At 37.2% G+C, this 23,483-nt stretch overlaps 2 protein-coding genes and 1 non-coding gene across 3 annotated transcripts; 2 read left to right on the top strand and 1 right to left on the bottom strand.

Annotated features, from left to right (window-relative positions):
• Positions 1–9,495: 9,495 nt before the first annotated feature.
• Positions 9,496–10,482, top strand: LOC113311744. The gene has a single exon (XM_026560543.1). The coding sequence runs from the start codon at positions 9,496–9,498 to the stop codon at positions 10,480–10,482; it is 987 nt and encodes a 328-aa protein (XP_026416328.1).
• Positions 10,483–19,042: 8,560 nt separating this feature from the next.
• On the top strand, positions 19,043–19,115 carry TRNAE-CUC. Its single transcript has one exon. It is a non-coding gene; the product is annotated as a tRNA-Glu (tRNA).
• A 1,345-nt stretch (positions 19,116–20,460) lies between these two features.
• On the bottom strand, positions 20,461–22,000 carry LOC113308841. Its single transcript, XM_026557288.1, has 2 exons — positions 21,785–22,000; positions 20,461–21,691 (listed from the first exon to the last, which is right to left on the bottom strand). The coding sequence occupies exons 1-2, from the start codon at positions 21,984–21,986 to the stop codon at positions 20,682–20,684; spliced, it is 1,212 nt and encodes a 403-aa protein (XP_026413073.1). The 5' UTR covers positions 21,987–22,000; the 3' UTR covers positions 20,461–20,681.
• Positions 22,001–23,483: the final 1,483 nt, after the last annotated feature.

The raw sequence follows: 23,483 nt of genomic DNA on the forward strand, positions 1-23,483 counted from the left end.
TAAAATCTAACATGGCATCAAGAGCCAAAGTTGATTAACAAGAACCCGAGAACCCTAATCCAGTAAACATGGCGGATGATACAGAATCATCAAAAAGAGGAAAAGTTGTAGAGAACAACATAGGAGGTAGAGGACATGGCAATGTACGTGCGCATAATTTGAACATCTCAGCAGCAACGACAACTCATTCTGGCGCTGGTTCTTCAGTAGATGTATCAGGATTGACGGGCGTGACTGCAAGTCAGGTCCAGCAGGTGCTTGAATATTTAAATTCAAGAAAATTCAGTTCCCAGCTACAAGGTAAGACAAATCAAACATCCTGGATTATAGATACAGGAGCTACAAATCATGTCACGTGTAAAAGAGATGATATGATAAATGTGAAAGATATTAGAGCATGCTCTGTGGGACTGCCAGACGGAAAACATGCCCAGTCTGAGAAAATAGGATTGTTGTTCTTCCTGGTGGTTTGAGATTGGACAATGTGCTTTATGTGCCACAGATAACTTGTAACTTAATTTCAGTTACACAGCTCATTGATGAGGTAGTATGCAATGTCCAATGTACTAACAGTTTATGTCTTATACAGGACCGGTTGACGAGGAAGGTGATCGGAGTGGGTGAGCGACGAGGTGGAATATATATTTTCTGTGGTGTGCCTCCAGTTAAAGTGCTTGCAGTTAGTAATGATACGTATGAGCTGTGGCATCGACGATTGGGACATCCATCAGAGAAAGTGTTACAACAGTTACCATGTGTGGGTAGATTATTGAAGAAGAATAATGATGCGTGTGATATTTGTCCGCGTGCAAAACATCGTAGAAGTAGGTTTGCTAGTAGTTTGAGTAAATCCAGTTGTAGTTTTAATTTGGTTCATATAGATTTATGGGGCCCTTATAAGACGCATTCATTTTCTGGAGCTTAATATTTTCTGACAATAGTAGATGATTTTTCAAGAGGTGTGTGGATTTATTTAATTCAAAGCAAAACTGAGGTTGAAACAATATTTCTTAACTTTATTGCTCTTGTGAAACGTCAATTTGGTAAAGAAATCAAAATTGTTAGAAGTGATAATGGAATTGAATTTCATGCGTTGCGTGGATATTTTAAGACTAATGGGATAGTTTTTGAGACGTCATGTGTAGGAACACCTTAACAGAATGGAAGAGTTGAGAGAAAACATCAACACATAATGAATGTGGCAAGAGCTTTAAGATTTCAAGCAAATTTACCGATCCGTTTTTGGGGAGAATGTGCATTAACGGCTGCATATTTGATTAATCGTACGCCTACACCTATTCTAAACAACAAAACTCCATATGAAGTTTTATTTGGGAAACCGGCCCCATACAATCAGTTGAGAGTGTTTGGTTGCTTGTGTTATGTGCATGATCAAAGTAGTAAAGGGGATAAGTTCGCAAGTCGAGGTAGGAGATGTGTGTTTCTTGGTTATCCTTTTGGGAAAAAGGCGTGGAAAGTATATGATTTAGATAAAAGACAATTTATGGTTTCAAGAGATGTAGAGTTTTATGAACATCAGTTTCCTTACATATCCAGGGTACCTGATAAGCCAACTGAGATAGTTCGGGCTAAGAATGATGTGTGTTGGAGTGATGATGAAGAAAGAGGAGTAGAAGAAATGGTGCAGAGAGAGGCTGAAATAGTTACTCAGAACCCGGAAGACATTACTGAGAACCCAGAATACATTATTGAGAACCCAGAAGACATTACTGAGAACCCAGAATACATTACTGAGAACCCAGAATATATTACTGAGAACCAATGAGACATTACTGAGAACCCAGAATATATTACTGAGAACCCAGAAGACATTACTGAGAACCCTGAAGATATTACTGAGAACCGTGTGGTCTCAAATGAAGAGGTGCAGGAAGCTAATTTGGGTGAGATGGGTAAAGGAAAGCGACATAAGATTCCGTCTAGCTCAAAGGTTTTGTGACGCACACCGTACGAGAAAATAGTCCATCCTGTACTCACTCTCCACAATCATCATCCTCAGGTACGCCGTATCCTTTGACATATTATGTTAGTTGTGATAGATTTTCCGCAGTTCATAGAAAATTTCTTGCAGCAATTACTGCTGGGTCTGCACTTGCAAGCTTCAAAGAAGCTATGAAGCATCCAGGATGGCGCAAAGCAATGGCAGAAGAAATACAAGCCTTGGAAGAACAAGGAACATGGGAATTAGAAGAATTACCGCCGGGAAAGAAGGCACCCGGCAGTAAATGGATTTATACAGAAAAGTATGATGAGAATGGACAGTTGGTGCGACTCAAAGCTAGACTGGTTATTTTTGGGAATCATAAAGTTGAAGGGTTGGATTACAATGAGACATTTGCACCAAGGGCGAAAATGACGACAGTGCGGACTTTTCTAGCTGTTGCAGCGATTAAGAACTGGGAAGTGCATCAGATGGATGTGCATAATGCATTTCTTCATGGAGATTTGGAGGAAGAAGTGTATATGAAGATACCACCCGGATTTTCTAAAGATAAGTCTAATATGGTGTGTAGGATGAAGAAATCTTTATATGGTTTAAAACAGGCTCCTCGGTGTTGGTTAGCAAAATTGTCTGCGGCTTTGAAGAGTTATAGTTTTCGATAGTTGTATTCGGATTATTCTCTTTTTACTATGAACAAGGGAAAGATGCAGCTTAATATTTTGGTCTATGTTGATGATTTGATTGTTGCGGGCAATGATTTGGTTGCGCTTCATCAGTTCAAAATATACTTGGGACAATGTTTCAAGATGAAAGATTTGGGAAAACTGAAGTATTTTCTGGGTTTGGAGGTGGCTCGGAGTAAACAAGGTTTTTATATATGTCAGAGAAAATATGCATTAGATATCATCATGGAAACAGGTTTATTAGGTGCAAAACCTGCAGAATTTCCAATGGAAACAAATCATCGTCTTTCTTTGGACAAAGGAGATTGGTTTACAAATGTGGAGAAGTATAGAAGACTAGTTGGTCGTTTGATTTACTTGTCCGTGACTAGACCGGACCTGGCATATTCCGTGCATATTTTGTCTCAATTTATGCAACGGCCAAGACTAGCACATTGGGAAGCAGCTCTTCGTGTGGTTCGATATTTGAAGAAGAATCCTGGACAGGGAATTCTGTTGCGCTCTGATAGTGGTCTTAATTTAAAAGGATGGTGTGACTCAGATTGGGCGAGTTGTCCCTTAACTAGACGCTCATTGACTGGATGGTTTGTTATTCTTGGAGATTCAACGGTGTCATGGAAAACTAAAAAGCAACATATTGTTTCTCGTTCATCGGCTGAAGCGGAATATCGTTCTATGGCGGCAGCTACGTGTGAATTAAAATGGTTGAAACAATTACTGCGTGATTTGGGAGTTCATCATACACATGGAATACGCCTTCTATGTGATAGTCAATCGGCTTTATATATTGCTCAGAATCCAGTTTTTCATGAGCGAACGAAGCATATTGAAGTTGACTGTCATCTGGTTAGAGATGCTATAATACAGAAGATTATCACGCCTTCGTATACTCCTATAATAGTGCAATTGGCGGATAGTTTTACTAAATCTTTAGGGAAAGCTCAATTTCAGTTTCTTATGTCCAAGATGGGCATGTGTGACCTCCATGCTCCGTCTTGAGGGAGGGTATTAAGACCCATGAATATGGTGTGGGATAATGTGGGTCTTTAGATTAAGTCCAATAATGTGGGTCTTAAGATTAAGTCCAACAATGTAGGTTTAAACTCTATTAGGGTTTTGGGGTCTTGTATAAATATTCAACGTGAATGAATGAGAAAGGCAGAACTTAATATTCATAAAATCTAACAGGACTTCTTTTCTAAGAAGCTTTATAAGCTCCTATGCAGAGAAGAAGTTAACTGGGAATTTGCAGGTTTTTGGAAGTGAAGCATATCCCGCCAAAGGTGATTTTTCTGTGTTGGGTTGGTTTACACGATTCAATACCTATCAGAATGATGCTTGAACATAGAGGGGTGCAGGTACACAGTACTCCTTGTGTCTTCTACAACAGCGATATGAAATCACAACATCATCTGTTTATTCACTGTCCATGGATAGCAAATATTTGGAGTTACTTCATTAACTCCTGCAAAATAAGTTGGGTGATGCCTGGTTCATTTCATGGACTCTTACAGACTTGCAATTGCTGCAGGTTTTATGATATTAGAAAAGACTTATGGAAACTAATTCTTTTTGTTGTCATTTAGGAGATTTAGATAGAGAGAAATGCTAGAATTCATGAGAGAAGAGCAAAATCCATGGATTAAATCAAGTCAGTTTGGCTGCAAGTATGTAATCCCAATTTATTTTTGAAAATGTAGCTAGATTCCTGATCCAAAGGCTCTTGAACAAGAGAATCATAAGCAGACTTGACTGAGAATAATCCTTTCTTACCAATGATCCATTTTATTCATCAGCTGCATCACTGTTGACTGAAACTTGAGTGAGATCTCTCTGCAAATCAGCAAGCTCATTTGTAACGATAATATTCATTCTTCTTTGGGGTAATAAATTCCATCTCCTCTCATCCTCCATGAAAATTGCAGCCACGGTTTTGTTTTTAGCTCTAGAAACTGCATACACATTAGGATACTTTAAGTTTAAAGGAACCAAAGAGCCATTTATCCATCCAAAAACATAAACTACTACCAGATTTAACTTTGAATAAATATTGAAGAAGAATTATTATCAGATGGATGATCTCTCCTGAAAACTAGTTGAAGCAATATTGTTCATGCCATAAAACACAAGTTCATTGAAGGAGTTCGTTTAATTTTAGCCTTAATCACAAAGAAGACTGAAGTTGAAATGATAACTAAAAAAAAAAAAAAAAAGTCTAGTTAAGATGGTTTAGATAGTCTGGTAATGTCGCAATTATGGGGTGCGCATCATCTCCTAGTGGTGCGTGCATGTAGGCTTACAAAAATTTCGCCAACTTGCAATTTGGTTATCTCGCTTGCCCTGGCCATGCAATTTGCTAATTTTATGCATGCTATATATCTGCTAATACCTGCCTTTGTTTTTTCAAGGTTGGAACTTGCTCAACTCTGTTTCGTGAGGAATTCTTAATTGCTGCTTTTTTGAAGAGATGTCATCAAAGCTTCAAGTTAATGTGGTTGTTATTTGGTGAGACTAGTGAAATTTGATAGATAAAACGATTGGGACGAGTGGAGAAAAAATCAGCCAAAACAAACGGTTTCAGGGAGTCGCATCTATTCTGCGCTACACGTCGTTGATGCTGGTCCATTTGCTAGGAAGATTGTCTTGTCAAAGAACTTCTTAATGGAGAGAGAGTGGTAGTTGTTCGTTGAGAAAAAAGAATCTTCATTTGATACGGATAATGAAAAGTTGGAAAGGAAACAGCAATCCGTTGTAGTCTAGGTGGTCAGGATACTCGGCTCGGGTTCAAGTCCCGGCAACGGAATTTTTTATTTTTTATTTTCAATGCAGCTATTTTAGATTATCCCAATCGTGGGAAGAGCCTTGCAGACTAGAATTTGACTGACAAGGATAATAGGCAAAACTAAAAAAATGAAAGACCCAGACTGAGAATACATAAGAACGATTTTTTGGGACCATGGTTTTTTGGGATCATGATTTTATTTTGGGTAAAGACATTAGAAGTAAATCTAGGTCATCCCTTATCTAGATATTTATATTAATACCTAAATTACCCTCCTGATTAATTTTGGGTGATGATTAGTTAGTGTTAATAATAGTTAGTGTAATGATTAGTGAGATGATTAAGTTAAAGATAATTAGTGAGATTAAAAAATCAGATGGTTTTTTTTTTAAAGAAGTAGAATTATTGAGAGAGTAAAGTTAGAGAAGATGAAGAAGGAAAACATGAAAAACGATGGATTTTACCAACCAAAATCAGATGGCTTCAAACTTAGATAATGTTGGTTGAATTGCTCCAAACTTTCAAAAAAAATGAAATTTTTTATGTAGATTTGGGCCAGTTCGGTTACCATATGTCAAGAACATGTAACCGAACACACCTGAAAGTGTAGTTCGGTTACGTTTTCCAAACACGCAGGTTACCGAACTCGCTCGTTAATGGAAGTTTTGGTCGTACAGTGTAATGTTCGGTTACCTAGGATAAAATGGTAGGTAACCGAACTTTGAATTTAACAATTTATTTGGGTACATCTTGTGTGTTCGGTTAGTTCGCAAACTTCAACGCAACCAAGTTCCCAACCGAACTGCAGGTTAAAAGTAACCTAGTGTTAGAAGTTCGGTTGGTTCACAAACTTCAACATATTTTGCGAATCAACCAAACTGGGCTTATATATGCATATATGCAATTAGGCAAATGTTCGGTTACTACGAAATTTATTTCTTGGCGAATTAGGTAGAGTTCGGTTACGAAGTATCAAAGGTAGAGTTCGGTTAGAAAGAAAACTTAATATTTTTGCGAACGAACCGAACTTGTGGGCTTCTCATTATTTTCGTAAACTAAAGTTCGGTGATATCCTTATTTTGCGAAGGAACCGAACTTATGGACTTGTGTTGTTCTAATACAAGGAGTTCGGTTAAAAGTATTTTTTTGCGAATCAACCGAACTCTGAGTTCGGTTAAGAAAAAATTAATTCTTGATAATCGAACTTTTCTCTGAAAAAAAACCCTCCATTAAACCTCTATCCAACTTCCATTTTCAACTATTTTAATGATTACTTCTCATTTATTCAACCAAAAACGAATGACAAGTAATAGGTTTGTGAAAATATCTTTGTTAATGTTTTAAATTAAGCTATATATATATATATATATATATATATATATATAGCTTAATATATATATATATAATTCATATATATATAGCTTAATATATATATAGCTTAATATAATTCCTTCCAAGCTTAATATATATATAGCTTAATATATATATATATATATATATATATATATATAGCTTAATATATATATATATATATATATATTAAGCTAAATTAATTCTCGCAAAATATGTTGAATTAATTTATATATATAATTCAACATATATATATATATATATTTTGGTGGTGGTTGGTGGTGATTGTAATCGGAGGTGGTGGTGGTAATCGGTGGTGGTGATAATTGGAGGTGGTGGTGGTGGTGGTAATCGGCGGTGGTGGGCAGTGGTGGTGGTGGTAATCGGTGGTTGTTGGTGGTGGTGGTAATCGACGATGGTGGGAGGAGGTGGTGGTTATATATATATAGGTGGTTATTGGGTTGGTTTTAAATTAAATTAGGTTAAAGGTAGGTTAGTCATTTCAATGCTTTCGGACACCCCTAATAACTATAGGGTAGGTGGCCTAATAGGACCATGGTCCCCAAAAAAAACCATGGTCCCAAAAAAAACGTTCATACATAAACGAAATGTCACCGAGTTATCCAGGTATTAATTACATGAACGCAAAAATTCAATATTCACTCTATTTCCACTTAACCTTATTGGCGGCCAGAAGGCCCAGATCCTATACAATCCCAACTGCTACTCCATAAACAATACAAAGGGGGGTGAAGACTATGTTTCCAGAACCCATAATGGTGTGAAACTGTGAAGTGATAGCAATAAGTATGAATCCGTGGACATTTAGCAATAAGTGATTGATCAAAACCCATTTCATTCACAAGGTAATCCATTGTGGATACTGTTTTCTTCTCTGATCGGATCATACACTGAGCATGCTTCTCGAATGCACTTTGAATTTCATCTTCTGACCAACCCTATTTCTTGTAAACATTCACGTTTGTTTCCCAGGTGGCTTTGCTCGTGGATGTCAATCCCTCCAGATAACTAAGAAACATAGGTTTTGAAGGATGCAAACCCATGCTCTTAATCTCTTGTACAACCTCCTTAAATTTACTGCTACTGCTACTGATTGTAAGTGCACTTGGTTGTTCTGTGAGATAGGCTATTCCTAGTGACAAATACATAAGCTCGATTCATCTACTAGTGTCATTCAATACATATGATTACTTAACAAAATTCCATCATCAATAACCACATATTAATTTGCAACTTAAACGATTCAAGAATAATTCATAAGCACTTTTGGCACGGTAGAGTATGAGCAATAACGAATAAATTCTAAGACAGCAAAGCAGTTTAAATATCAATTGGAGTTCATGTTTCAGACATCAAAATCGTCCCTAAACAAGATGCTTAGCTACTGGAGTTCATAGTAAAGAAACAAAAGACAAGAGCAACTTTTAAACAAGCAAACCAATACAGCAACCCAGGCAGCAGCAGGTGGAATGGTGAACGTGATGGCTGTGGACTGCAGCTTCAAAGTGTGTGAACCGGTGATATGGATGATGGCGCTGCGGGCTAGATGGAAGAGTGGTGCTGTTGCGGCACAGATAGAGGCTGATTGACTGGCCTGTTTCTTGTTGTCTTGGTGGATGCGCACAGATAACTCCTCGAACTGGTGGTGATATGGATTGTGAAGATGGCAGTAGTGCTGGTAGCGAGGTGACTGATGATGTAGCTCGAGTATGCTGATGTTGTGGCCTGGACAGTGGTGGTAATGTATGCAGTGAGTTGGGATAGATGCAGGTGATGGCTATGCAAACTGATGGAGATGCAGGTATGTATGAAGATGGAGATGGATGCGGGTGGTAATGGGTTGGAGAGGAGCAAAGCTCCTCTCTGTTGGTGATGAAACAGTTCTGAGCGGCGGGTATGAGATGGGTTTGCATCCTTAAAAAAAATTCTAGCTCTTGGCGGCCTAATTGACACATTCATTGCTCACCTGGATAAAGAACAAACCTCAGATTCCTCTAGTTCAACTCCAACATATCCCCCTGGATATGAGCCAATTGCTACAGATACCGCAGATGATGCTTGCTCTATCATCAGTACGGAGGAGCAAAGTGTAATACCTAAAAGAATGGAAATAGAATGCAGAAGACTTGATATATCCCCATTGGCACTTGGGCAATCATATGTCAAGACAAGACGTGCCATCAAAAAACGGGCAATTCCTTTTAATAAATGAATTTACAAATCCTTTCATGGAATGTTAGAGGTTTATGCTCAGCCAATAGAAGAACTATTGTGAAGAAGATGATTCAGCTCATTAATGCTCCTATTATTATCTTACAAGAAACCAAGATGATGCATTGCTCAGCTTTTGACATTACTCAGATTTGTGGAAAGCCTAATTTTGGTTGGACTTACCAGCAGTCTAGGGGCAGTTCTGGGGGTATGATAATTCTTTGGAATAAGGATTTTGTCGAAGTCAGTGACTCTTTGGTGGGAGAATATACGCTGTCAGTTCAATGCATTAATAAATATGATGGTTTTAAGTGGGTTCTCACAAACGTTTATGGGCCAAATAATCCTCAAGAAAGAGCTGATTTTTGGGTTGAAATGGGAGCTTCCATGGTGCTTGGGAGGTGATTTTAATGTAATCACCAAATGTAATCACCAAATGGTGCTTGGGAGGTGAGAAAAAGGGATGCCGTAAAATCACCAGGAGCATGGAAAACTTCGGTGACTTCATCTCTCAACATGATCTTATTGATCTTCCCCTAAAAGGAGCTAGATATATCTGGTCAAATGGTCAATCTAATCATGTTATGTGTAGACTTGATCGATTCCTTATCTCTCCAGCATTTGAGTCTCATTTTCCCTTTGTCTCTCAACTAGCCAAATCTAGACCTACCTCTGATCACATCCCAATTCTCTTAGACATTTCAGACCCTTCTTGGGGACCTAGTCCATTTAGGTTTGAGATCATGTGGTTTTTGGAGAATGGCTTCATTGAATTATTAGAAAATTGGTGGACTTCTTTTTGTTTTACAGGTACCTCAAGTACAATCCTTTGGTGCAAACTTAAAGCACTGAAGGAAAAACTTAAGGAATGGAACAAGCTCACTTTTGGCAATACAAATATAAAGTTGAATCTGTTGTTGTCAGAAATCCAAGATCTTGATAGTTTGGCTGAAGATACTTTGTTATCTGATTCACAGATGCAAGAGTTGGTGGGCTGGAAAAAGGACTTTGAAAGGGTAACAAGAATGAAGGAGGTCTCCTGGAGGATTAAATCCAATACTAGGTGGTTGCAAGAAGGAGACAAGAATACTGCTTTTTTTATCAGGAAGACAAGTGCAAAAAGAAGGTACGATAGAATCAAGAAATTGTACATTGATGGGGCCTTGGTTGACGACAGACAAAAGCTGCAAGAACATATTGTAAGTTTTTATGAGAATCTTTTTAGGGAAGAGGAGATTATCAAACCTGTTTTGGAAGGTATTAATTTTGATAACATCAATTCTATTGAATCGGGTATTCTGGATGCTGACTTCTCTGAAGCTGAAATTTTACAGGCAATTCAAGATCTAGACCATGATAAGGCACCAGGCCCAGGCGGCTTCCCCATTATGTTCTTTCATAAATGCTGGAGTTTCATTAAAACTGACATTATGGGAACAATGAAGGAATTCTGTGATACAAAGATCATATAGAAACTATTAAAGATTGCAAGCCAATATGTCTTCTTACTAGTGTTTATAAGATCTTATCCAAAGTACTCGCTTCTAGGATGAAATTAGTAATGCCAAAACTTATTTCTCCTGTACAATGTGCTTATATTGAGGGAAGACAAATCATTGATGGAACTCTGATTGCTAATGAGTTGGTAGACTCAAGATTAAAAGCTGAGAAGCCAAGGGTAATATGTAAAATAGATCTTGAGAAGGCTTTTGATAGAATCATATGGAGTTATTTGGAGTTCATGTTGAGAAAAATGGGTTTTAGTAGGAAATGGATCAATTGGACCAGGTTTTGTTGTTCTACTGCCACATTCTCTGTGCTCATTAATGGGCCTCCTTTTGGTTTTTTCAGCAGTTCAAGAGGTGTTAGACAAGGATGTCCCATGTCTCCACTGTTATTCATCATTGCATTGGAAGGTTTCTCTAGATATATTGATAGAGCTGCTAACTCTGGTTTATTCAATGGTTTATTCAATGGTTTTTCTATGGTGGAGAATGGTTCTGTGGTTAATCATTTGCACTATGCAGATGATACTATCTTCTTTGTTGACAACAAAAAAAGAGGAACTTACCAACTTATTCTCAATTCTACATTTTTTTGAGTATATTGCAGGTTTGAAGGTCAATAAATCTAAAACACGACTGATTGCAATTGGAGATGTCCCTCTAATTAATGTGTGGGCTACAGAGTTGGGGTGTGCAATTGATACATTGCCTTTCATGTACTTAGGTATGCCTCTGGGAGCAAATCCTAACTCTAAGGAAATTTGGGTACCTATTATAGAGAAGTTTGATACAAGACTATCTATATGGAATCAGATTTCTCTTACCAAAGGAGGCAAGTTAGCTCTCTTGCAATGCATTTTAACTTCCCTTCCTATGTACTACTTTTCCCTTTTCAAGGCATCAATTTCAGTGATCAAGATTTTGGAAAAGAAAATGAGAACTTTTCTGTGGGGAAATAGCAGTTATTCTCATTTGATAAAATGGGAAGTGGTATATGCGGATAAAGAAAGAGGAGGATTAGGAGTGCTCAATTTGAGATTCATGAACTTGGCTCTTCTAGCAAAGTGGAGTTGGAGATTTGGGATAGAGAAAACTAGCTTATGGTATAAGCTCATAGTTGAGAAATATGGATGCAACTTCTCTCAATGGGTTCCAGGTCCGGTTTATTTCCCACACGGAGTATCCTGCTGGAAAACTATTTCGGAAACTAGTGATCTGATTAATAATAACTCCTCTATGTGCGTCCATTCTGGTGCTAGGATTTCATTCTGGTATGATAAGTGGGTGGGTACTTCATCTCTGGCAAATAATTTTAATCTTCTTTGCAAGCTAGATAGGCTTCAGTTTGGCACTCTAGCTGATCACATTACATCTGACGGCGCCTGGAGATTCGATTTCAAGAGGGTTTTAAATAACTTAGAAGTGGTTCAGTTAGCAGGGTTACTCAACATTATTGGCAGCAATCCCCCTGCAACAGATACCCTACATGATACTAGGCGTTGGAAACATCACAGCTCATGGTGTTTTTCAGTTAAAACCTTATACCATACTTTCATATCTGTCGATGGTGTTGACAACTTCCCACATCAGTTTATTTGGAAGGCTGGATTTCCACCAAAAGTCTCCTTCTTATTATGGTGTGTTGTTCATGGTAAGTTAAACTCTTTAGACATGTTACATCGCAAAGGGATGGACGTTTACACCTCTTACATTCTATGTGGTGATAGCAATGAGTCGCAGGACCATCTTTTGCTGCAGTGTAAAGTTGCTTACAACACTTGGATGGTTGTTACTCCTAATAAGCATTGGGCTTGGGTGTTTCCGGAGACTATGTTTTCTCTGGCTCATACATGGTCTCGTAATTCTCTTTCAAACAACGGAAAAATGGTCTGGGATCTTATCCCGTCTGCAATCATATGGATTCTGTAGCGAGAACGAAACTGTCGCATCTTTGAGGACAATTATAGCTTCAAGACGGATTCAGAAATTGCAGTAGATGTCAAGTCTCTTGTGCTGTCCTGGGCAAGTGCTTCTGGCAATAGGGTACATTTGAATTTTACAAATTCTGTAAACAATTGGGAGACCGTGTTCTACTGAGTCTCTCTTTTTTGTTTCCTGCTTTGCTGTGTCTACCTTTGGTAGACCTTTGTAAATTATCCTCTTTTTAATATATCATTCTCTTCTCATCAAAAAAAGAAAAAAAAAAGAGAAAATCAAAAACAGTGTTTTTGCTAACAAAAATTAGTAATTGGTCTTGCACCTTTGTTAAAATGGAAGCAAAGCTAATGATATATCTGCCGACACTTTTAGATTTAGAGGCAAAACACATCTTATAGTCTCCCTGATAATAAAATGGATGGACTTATATAGTAACAAACTGGCAGGTGACCTGAGTTCTGCAGCTCAGAACAATTTCAGTCAGCCAGTCCCAACCTTCAAGTTGTTAGGGCGTTTCCCTCAAACCTAATTAAACAAACCGCCAGGTTTTGACGACAACTTATAAACCCAAAATGCTATAATAGTTATATCTGAAAGAGTCACAACAAAGCATCTTTCACTAGAGAGACAGTCTGAAATGATTAAAAACATCAAGTTCTACATAATACCCAAACTTGAATCCATGGATCAAGGGTTATCTGAAAAGTTATACTTGTCCACTCTGACAAACACAAACCATAACATAGTCTCAGGCTCTAAGTTTCTGTAACACTTGGTTTCTGCAACTACCCTGCTTTGTTATTGGTGCGTCTGTAAAAACAGAAATGTATTAATCATCGAAAATAGATAACGGCAGTAATTTATGACAGTGTAACAAATACAAGTAATCTTCAAATGGCGATTTTTTTTTGCCTCCTCAAAAAAGCTTATAGGTATCCAATACCGAACTCCTTCTCAAGCTTTTGCATCCTACGCATTATATAAAAGAAGATTCTTAACACCATGAACAAAACATTCCAGGTCTGTAAATACAAGCTATTTTATTTAGTTTTCAATTTGATGCTTACTATTGAGACAGTGGTGAAACAAAATCAAAGGACAATCATCATTACCACAGTCAGGTGTACTGAAATTCTTGGAATTTTCTAAATTATTTTCTATTTAGTTTCCGGTGCTCTCATGTAACCTAAAAAGCAATCTTAATCGTAATCAGTATTCAATAAAATCCTGATCCAGTGTGCTCTCATGTAACCAGTACCTATTCTCTTTCAAGGGTCTCGGATTTAAATATATAAGTAATCCATTAAGGTAGCCTATAAAGCATATGCATAAATCTGGAGGTTGTGAACTGGGCATTTAGGCCTTAAATCAAAGGACAATCATCATTACCACAGTCAGGTGTACTGAACTCCTTGGAATTTTCTAATATTATTTTCTATTTAGTTTCCAGTGCTCTCATGTAACCTAAAAAGCAATCTTCATCGTAATCAGTATTCAATAAAATCCTGGTCCAGTGTGCTATTATGTAACCAATACCTATACTCTTTCAAGGATCTCGGGATTTAAATATATAAGTAATCCATTAAGGTAGCCTATAAAGCATATGCATAACTCTGGAGGTTGTGAACTGGGCATTTAGGCCTTAATTACTCCGACCAAATTCAAAGTAAAAATATTCAACAAATTCTTAGCAGTCCTCAACAGTTCCAATCAACTTAACAAACTCTTAGAAATTCTATTTCTATTTCATCTATTCTGGCTTAACTCAAACAAATACATCAAAAAAGTTAGCGCATCAAATATGTAAAAGTGGGAACTTTTTACTGAATGCAAAAATTCAACTATGATGCATAGTTATAAATATTATAACTAACATCCAAAACAACAACATAACAGTAAATGCATTCCAACTAATATACACACCATAAATCACTTAGCTTGAATTGCAACAATGAAATACGCCAACTTAAAAAATTAGGAAGAAAGTCAAAGATTACCATTGTTGCAATCTCCATTGCACCCTTAAAACTTCAAATTTTTTCTAAGCACACTAAGGCGATTATGAAGAACCCTGGAACCTAACCTGCAAAGTCAAAAAAAAAAGAAAAGAAAAATGATCAGAAAATTAAGAAACAGGCGCCACTGATCCAAGAAAGTATTCTCTGTACAAAATCAAAAATAGGTAGAGTTTAATACAAATATGAAACCATACAAATATGAAACCAAAGTAATACAACAAACAACATAAAAGACCATAATTGTATATCATGTCAAAAATCAAATAAACCCATGTTTAATGAACCAAGAACTACTACACTACAACAAATTGATTACTCAAATCCACCTCAATTACCTTCACTCCCGAGTCCTAACTAATAAAAAGAAAAGAACACGCCCACCAATTTACACAATATCAAGAAAGAAACATCACCAGTACAAGTTGGCTGCAATCCGACCAAGCTATGCAAGGTTATAAATTGGCTGCATTGATTGGTTACCTGAAACCAACATAAATATGGTTTATCACAGTTGATTTGGGTTATTGATACATTGAACAAAATAAACAATCATCAAAATATCCATTATTAACCTCCATTATTAAGGTTCACACCTGCATGATAAACCTCGAGTGCAATAGTTTCGAGAGAGACGAGCATCAACCGAAAAATTAAGAATACAAAGCAATCAACGCAAAATCATGAAGAAAATTTTCTAGGGGTTAAATTCTCAGAGAACCAATAGCAGAAGAAAGAAACCGAAATATATTTATAAACGAAAAACCCACATAATTAATATTTTCTCTGCCTAAACCTAGGACGTCTCTTTGATCAGGAAAGGAGAGAAAGAAGTTTTGGTGCCGCAACAGTTCATTAAACTCAAATAAACCCTAACCAAACACAGTAAACCCTTGATTCCTTCAAATCCAAACTTGAATTTTGTAAAAACTGTACCTGAAAAAATAAACCCCTAACCAAACCCGTATGATCATAAATCAAGAGATTAGAGTTTCAAAAATCAAAACAAAGCAGTGAAACCCTAACCTATGTTTTGTTCGGCTTAATTCCTTCATACCCTAACTTCCATTTCAGTTACTCTTCTCGTTCCGGGAAAAATCGGGAGGAGAATAAAGAGAGCGCATTTTCTATATCATCGTTAATGATGATTTTTTTTTCGTAGGGAAAAAACCTAAGTTTGTTCCTAGGGTTTCTTCTAAGAATTCTTTTTTTGTTTTCGTTTTTCTTTTTTGTGTGTGATAAATATAAAAATTTCTTTATTTTGTAAAGAAAAAGCCTTGTTTTTCTCTCCTTTGAGGAAAAATGAAACCGAACAATTCTGTGAGAGGGTGACGGTCACCGTTCAACGTGGAGCCTAAGGAGCTTAGGATTTTAAAAGAGTTAGATGACCCAGTTTTGCCACTAAGGCATTAACTTGGTCCGACGCAATCTTGACAGCACCACGAGCACGTTTCAGCCGCTTCCTCCGGGTACGGCCATAACAAAAAACAGTTTTTATCTTCGTTTCCTACTGCTATCCAGTCCCGAGCTTCGTCTATTTTGTTATCAATTTCAGCAATTTATTTTAGCAGATCATCATCAAAGTTGCATTCTGCTGTTGCTTCTCCACTATCTTTCGGGAGGAGGAGGAAATGGTATCCAGGGGTTGGAAGGATTTGATTAGGAGGAGGAGGATTAATAAAGGCTGTGTGATGAAATTTTGAGCATAGTGTTATTAGCAGGTTTGAAGATCTTGGATTATTCGAGATTAATGAAGAAGACATGGGTTTTGATGAAGATTTTGTAAAGGGGTTTTTCGTAAGAGTGATTTGACAAGTGACATATTATCTTACCGGTTTTGATGAGTTCAATTCCGCATTAAATAAGCAGAGAGTGTTGTAAGAATTCTTCTCAGCTATCAGGTGCAGGGAGAAGCAAAACAACGTTTTACCACCGGTTCCTGAGACGGATGATCAGAGGCCACAACGCGTGAGTACTTTTATTACATTAATTTTATGAATTGTTGTTAATTGAAAAAAATCCATAAATGGGGTTCCTTTGTGAAAACTGAAAATGAAAAAACAAATAAAACCCTAAATCACAATTTTTGAGGTTGCAGCTAGCCTTACATTATATATATTTTTTTATTTTTTTTTCATGTAAATACTGCATCAATTTTGCAGGCTTAGTCATCCAGCCTTTGACTTGAGTGCTGAGTTTACTCATCCAGACAAGGCGATCATGGATGTATTAAGGTACCTTTTCTTTTGGTGTTCATTCCTGCTTCCTTAGAGTTAGCTTAGCTTTCCAACAGATTTAAGGACATTTGTGGTTTATTCTGAAATAAAAGGCATGAGCTGTTTTAGGCTGTTAACTTTTAAAATCTGTATAGTGCAATGGTGCAAGAAGCCGAAATGATTAGGTGCCATCTTGTATCATAATAGTGCTACCACCAAAGTTATATTTGAACGAACCATATCTATGACGACTATCTTCTCTATTTCTGATTTGCTATGCCGTTAGATTACTCTTGACCCCTGCCCTCTCATAATCATTTCTAACTAATGGATCAGAAAGTTACCAGCAGCTGCTTTAATAATAGAATAGTCAATATTTGCATCTCTTGTCTCTGATTAATGTGACGTAATCCTAGAAAGCTTCAAATATCATGGTAATTATAAGTTCAACTTGCATCAAGAATGGTTCGAGAGTGTTTGATATGTCTTGCTATCTTTTACTAGCTAGTAGTTTGTTTAGAACATTCTGCATGTTCAGTCTGAATTGTAACTTCCACAACCCGAGGAATACGGAGTCTGTATGATAGTGCTATGTTATGTAACTTATATTTAGCTGATAAAACCAGTTGAACTAATATGGTAGTAATTGGTTTGATATAATGGTTGTAATTGTCTTCACTTATCACTATCTGCATCTTCTTGGCAGTGATTTCGTTGAAAAAAATAGGGGCTCACCACATTACTGTTATCTTTTAAGCAACCTATTGGCATCTGCTAGGCTGAGGGAGCTTGGTGTCGGTTTCAATGTAATACGTATACCAGATAAGCAGGAGTGGAAAGCTTCTTGGCATGAAGAGGGAAAACCAAACTGGCTGGGAACAATTATCACTGAAGCTGATGGTATGCCTAGATTGTCTTACACGGCAAGTGTTACTGGCTATATGGAAAAGGATGGAGGAAAAGGGGGATATGGACTTGTCCTTTTCGACCATTTCGGTAGGCCAAAGGTTGCATCTGTTGGTGTTTCTCTAAAAGGCAAGGTTCCACTTACTTATTATGAGTTTCTAGGTGTGAGAAGTGCTTTACAACTTGCTTTTGACCTTGGTTCTGGTGGCGAAATCAAACTGTATTGCAATTCAATTGCTGTTCGCAATATACTTAACCGTTGTCTTGAGTTTACGTGTTGTAAACCAGCATGTACGGGTAAAATCGGCCGCTCGACTAGTCATAAACTTTGCACATCTTGTGCATGCATTTTATTATATGGAGATAGAGTGATGGAGGACTTTGATCTACTTTTTCCGCTAATCTCGGACATTCTGGATTTATTTTATAAGTTAAACAAATTTACAAGTGTTAATGTTCGGGTTTGCTGTGGATCTGATCATTTGGCAGAATACTTTGTTATGTCAACTACCAAGGAGTATGAAATGGTGATGAAGCCAAACGAAATTCCTGAAGAAGTGGTTGATAGTATTTATGATGAAGTGTTCATGAGAGACAAGGTACATTCTCGTCTAGTTATGGTGGAGGAGAGGTCCAAAGCCAATGAGTATACACATCCACATGCACTCTATACCAAGTTAAGGAAGTTTGGGACCCATGAGTTCTTGGCGAAGAATTTGCAAGAAGTCGCACGCATTAGCAGTTTGAGGAAGCCTCTCACCTTGCAGTTAAGAAACGCTAATTTTGGAATTATTAGTTAATTGTAGTTTTAATTATGCAGTTGTCTCTTGTTTTTCTTATATTGTCTAAAAGTGATAGTCATGGAATTGTTGTTTCTCATTTCCCATGTATTAGACTCAACCCGAAAATATTCGGTTAGGAAGATTATCATTGAAGGATGCCATGTGTTGAGTTTTTTATCCGAATCCGGTCGTTTTTAGTTATAATTTTTCATTTGAACACATTGTAAGTATGTTGGAGAAGAATTATTATTGGATGGATGTTGAAGCAATATTGTCCATGCCATAAAAAAACAAGTTCGGCAAAGGAGTTCGTTTAATTTTACCCTTGATCACATAGAAGACTGAAGTTGAAATGATAGGAAAGTCTAGTCGTCTCCTTGTGGTGCAAGCAGGCTTACAAAAGTTCCGCCGACTTGCAACTTGGTTACCACGCTTGTCAGTTTGCTAGTTTTTCGCGTGATGATCTGCTAATACTTGAGCTTGTTTTTTTTCAAGCTTAGAACTTGCCCAACTCTGTTTCCCAACAAAATCTTAATTGCTGCTTCTTTGAAGCCATGTCAAAGCTTCAAACTGATGTGATTGGTATCTAGGAAGACCCATTATGGCTAAAGAATTTCAGTCAAACGATTACGTATCTTCAGCCAATGTGATGAGCAACTGAACAAACCAATCCGTTGTAGTCTAGGTGGTCAGGATACTCGGCTCTCACCCGAGAGACCCGGGTTCAAGTCCCGGCAACGGAACTTTTTGACAATTTTTTCAATAACATTTTTGCACTTTAACTTACTACCATCGGACCTTATATAAATCAAGGCAACTTTTTAGATTCTTTTTTTTTTTAGAGAAAATCATTCCCTCTACTTTGAATAGTACTCTCGAATTATGCTGTTCACAATGATGGTTTAAAAATTTTAATTCGGAGAGAACAAAACAACACAGAGCTAAATGTAAAGTAGAACATATCCTTTCAAATAATGTATGGTTTCTACCAGAACTTCAAATGTGCTAACAGATAGCTCTATATTGTCATACTTTATCACAGAATTCATCAACAACTTCATTGTTGAAAGGGAATTTATAGGACATTAGTAGACCCTTGCAGACTAGAATTTGACTGACAAAGTACCCATTTCATTCACAAGGATATTCATGGTGTCCATTATCTTATTCCACAAACTATCATAAACTGATGACTTTTCCTAAATCCTGCTTGAATTTCAGACCAACCACATCTCTTGTAAAACAACTATACTACATAAACGCAATTTCATGAACACAAAGTCACACAGTTATCCAAGTCAACTTGGTTGATTAAGGAAGAAGCTAAGCCGGTAAATGAGGAAGTCCATCACCAGCCAGCTGAGTTTTCAGAGTACGAAGAGGAAACAGAACAAAAAGAACAACGAAAAGTTGCATAACGAAATATTAACCACCTAACAATATTGTACAACTTTCAAAACATTTCTCCAAAACATAGTAAAGGATTCAAGATTATGCACAAGAATGCCATAATGAAAGAACAAAAAAACACAAGAAAATCCAGATACAGTGCACCTAATGAAGAAACAACACTATGGCGTGCACTGAATAAAGATCCTATGTCTAAATTTCATACATAATCCTCAACGATGACGCTATTTTATAAAATTTTCTTAATCATGTCTTTGTGGTCTCTCTGTTTGCTGATTAAAAAACTTTCAACTTGTATCTATAAATTTTTTATGCTATAATTGGCACATAGTGTCCAGATTAGAATCCATCTCAAAAGAAGCTCTTCTATTTTGTGTCAGGTTATGTGGTTGCTAACAATTGACAGCTCCATCTATATTTGCCGGTGACACTTAACTTATTTTAAGAAATAACAAAATGTCCCCCATGAATAAATCAAGTTAATAACTGATACTGGACTGAAGTATAAGTTCACATTGGTCAGATCCAGGAAGTTTGAAACACTCTTCTTCATAGCCTGAAACTTGTCTAATTTATTACCATATCATGTATGATCCTCATGTAAAGTATTTAAACAAAGCTGTGACCATAGAGCTTCAAATTATCAGGATAGTCGTGATCACATGAAAAGAAAAAAAGTACGGGTTAAACCGAAGAATTTGAATTACCAATCATATTAAGTACGATAAGAGACACAAAATTCAATATGCAAATAATCTAGGCATGAATTCACTCTTTTTCCACTTTGCCTTAATGGCGACCAGATCCTACATTCCCAACTGCTACTCCATAAACAATACAAAAGAGGAGAAACACTATGTAAACTGCAATTTCTGAATTCAAATAAACTCATTTAATGTTTAAGAAGTACTATCTAGTGAAGTACGGTATACCTTCAATAGTTCTGGAACTTTCGCCTCATACTTGTTCACATACTTCTTCAAGAAAGCATTCTCACAGATTGTTAATATTGCACTTAAGGCAGGTTTCTTAATCTGTCCCTGGGAGACAAGAAGCTGAATAACATCGCATCTAGGCATAATCCTCTTCTCCAAGCTATAAGTAAGAATCCTTGGACATTTGGCAATAAGTGATTGATCATAGCCCATTTCATTCACAAGATAATCCATTGTGGACATTGTCTTCTTCTCAGATTGGATCATACACTGAGGATGCTTCTCAAATGCACTTTGAATTTCGTTTTCCGACCAACCCCATTTCTTGTAAACGTTCACTTTTGCTTCCCAGGTGGCTTTGCTCATGGATGTCAATCCCTCGAGACAAGTAAGAAACATAGGTTTTGAAGGATGAAAACCCATACTGTTAATCTCTTGTACAATCTCCTTAAATTTACTGGTGCTAATCGTAAGTGCACTTGGTTGCTTGATAAGCAACTTAATAACATCGGGTTGAGGGACACCTTCATCTCTCAAAATCCCAATATTCACCATCATATCTTTTATACCAAAATTTCCAGTGAGAAGCCAAGAATGGCGTTTGATAATGTCAACTACATTCTGGTCATCCTCAAAAATGTTCTTAAGGGTATCACAGCAAGGTACTATTCTGTCTTGTAAGCTACTTTCAAGGATAGTTGGGTTACTGGAGAAGAACTTGGCAAGTTCAATTCCAGAAAAAAACCCTTCAGATTTGAAAAAATCGAATTTTGGTTCAAGGGTTTTCTGAGGATTGCATATAAGTATTGAGGGAAACTTAGAAATTGTTCTGGAAATGTGAGGTTTAGTAAATCCGTTGATTTCAAGTAGAGCGAGAACTGAATCTGGGTTTGTTGAAGTACTGAAATTGACAGTTTTGGAAGCAGCAGTAGCTTCAACCTCAGATAATCCACATGAATTGATTAAGTAATTCACTACAAACGAAGAAGAAGGTGAAGAATGGATGTTGTGAATAAAAATAGATCTCCTTAACCTAATAAGAGAAACAGTTATTGAATTACTATTACCTCTATTGAAGCTTGTTGACACTGAACGGCGAAGAGAAGATAACATTGTCGAAGAAAAGCAGAAGAAAGAGGTTGCAGATTGGGGTTTCATAAATAGTACTGTCTGCGCCGGCAGGGGTGAGCATGGTCCGGGTTGGACCGGTTTTAGCCTACCGGCATCCACTCTCCAACACTGGACAGATTTCAAGTTTAGCATTCTCATACCATCCAGCCGTAAACTTTGACCTTCCTAGCAGTAAACGCGCAATTAGGGATAGAATAACTAACTGGGGATATAAATAAATTACTTCCGAAAGGATGGTGCGTGCTGAGACGTGATTTTTGGGTATGGAAATACTAGAATATGTTTGGTTAATTAAAAAGTTTTATGAAAAGACCATAATATCCCTTTTACTAAAACAATAAAATTAAAAACCAAATTCATATATCCCCATTTCTCTTTCTGTTCCGGCACACCCTAGGGTTAGGTTTTTGAATTTTTTTTTCTTCATCGTTCTTCGTCGATTCAAAAATTTCTTCGTCGATTAACCTACCCAAATCATAACAATGCCTCCACGAAAGAAACCAAATGCCCAATCGAACTCAAAATCAATCGGTGAAGAGAAATTAAAAGCAAGACTTGCTAATATTGCTCAAGAGCAAGAAGAAGAAGAAGCAGCGAATTCAGACAATCAAACCTCTCGCAAGCATGGCTTCTGTGAGAACGTAAGTGATTTTAAACTACTTTATGAGTGTTTAAATCAATTTATAGCAATGGGTTTAAGTTAGAATCGCGAACCCTAACTCAAACAGTTGAGTTTCAGTGAGTACCAGCACTGAAATATGTATGAATACAGTGCCGGTAATAGGTTACGGCATTCAATTTAGGATGAATACAGTGCTGGGATCTAGTTACGGCTTGGATTTTGAATACAATGTCGTTTTCAAACCCATATTCACCAGAAACTGAATGTTCTGTACCGGCATAGAAATTGGGTCGAATACTATGCCGGTTTTAGGTTACAGCAATTTTTCATAATAATTCGTGTATGCCGGTAGTGGACTTAAAACATACAAGAACACCTATGAGTTTGTCACCAGTACCGACATAGGTTTTAGGTTGCATTGAATGTCGGTACTAAGTCATGGCATGGAATTGATTTATTTTGAGAGTGCGATAGTGATCTTTTGATATCCAGGAGAATTACATATGACTACCAGCATTGTCGATAGTTAATGTTCACTGCCGGAACTTTGTAACGGCAATTGTTATTTGCTAAGTTTCTATGCCGGGAGCTATGTACCGGCGTGGTTTGTTTAAGTGAGTCTATGCCGGTACTGAAACTGAAAATGATTTGTCTTATATTCATTTCGTGAGTCTTTTGATATAGGGGTAAAGCCAAGGAAAACTAAAGTTGATGTCACTAAGAGAACAAGGAAGGACGGTCTTGATACTCCTCAGTCTCTACCTCCCCGAGGGAAAGATGAAGGTCGCAACAAGCGTTTGGGGGCTGATACAAGAGGTATAATTTGGGAGATTGGTGGTGACCGTAGTCGAATTGTAATCCGTGACCCTGCTGGCACATTTGAGCACGATGAGCAAGATGAAGAGGAAAGTGAGGAGGAAGATAATGAGGTTCGTCCAAGTCAATTATCAAGCCAAAGCGAAGTTGGTGGGCCAAGTCAATAACCGACACAAGGCAAAGGCAACGGCAAAGTA

Source organism: Papaver somniferum, chromosome 9 (genome assembly GCF_003573695.1).
Source record: "Papaver somniferum cultivar HN1 chromosome 9, ASM357369v1, whole genome shotgun sequence".
In the NCBI taxonomy this organism is placed as follows: domain Eukaryota; kingdom Viridiplantae; phylum Streptophyta; class Magnoliopsida; order Ranunculales; family Papaveraceae; genus Papaver; species Papaver somniferum.

Bases quoted from the DNA above. Each gene is read 5' to 3' on its own strand.
- LOC113311744 (XM_026560543.1), top strand. From the start codon at position 9,496: ATGGAAAACTTCGGTGACTTCATCTCTCAACATGATCTTATTGATCTT.
- LOC113308841 (XM_026557288.1), bottom strand. From the start codon at position 21,986: ATGAGAATGCTAAACTTGAAATCTGTCCAGTGTTGGAGAGTGGATGCC. The intron at 21,692-21,784 runs GTAATAGTAATT...CTTCGTTTGTAG, and splicing joins GTCAACAAGCTTCAATAGAG to TGAATTACTTAATCAATTCA.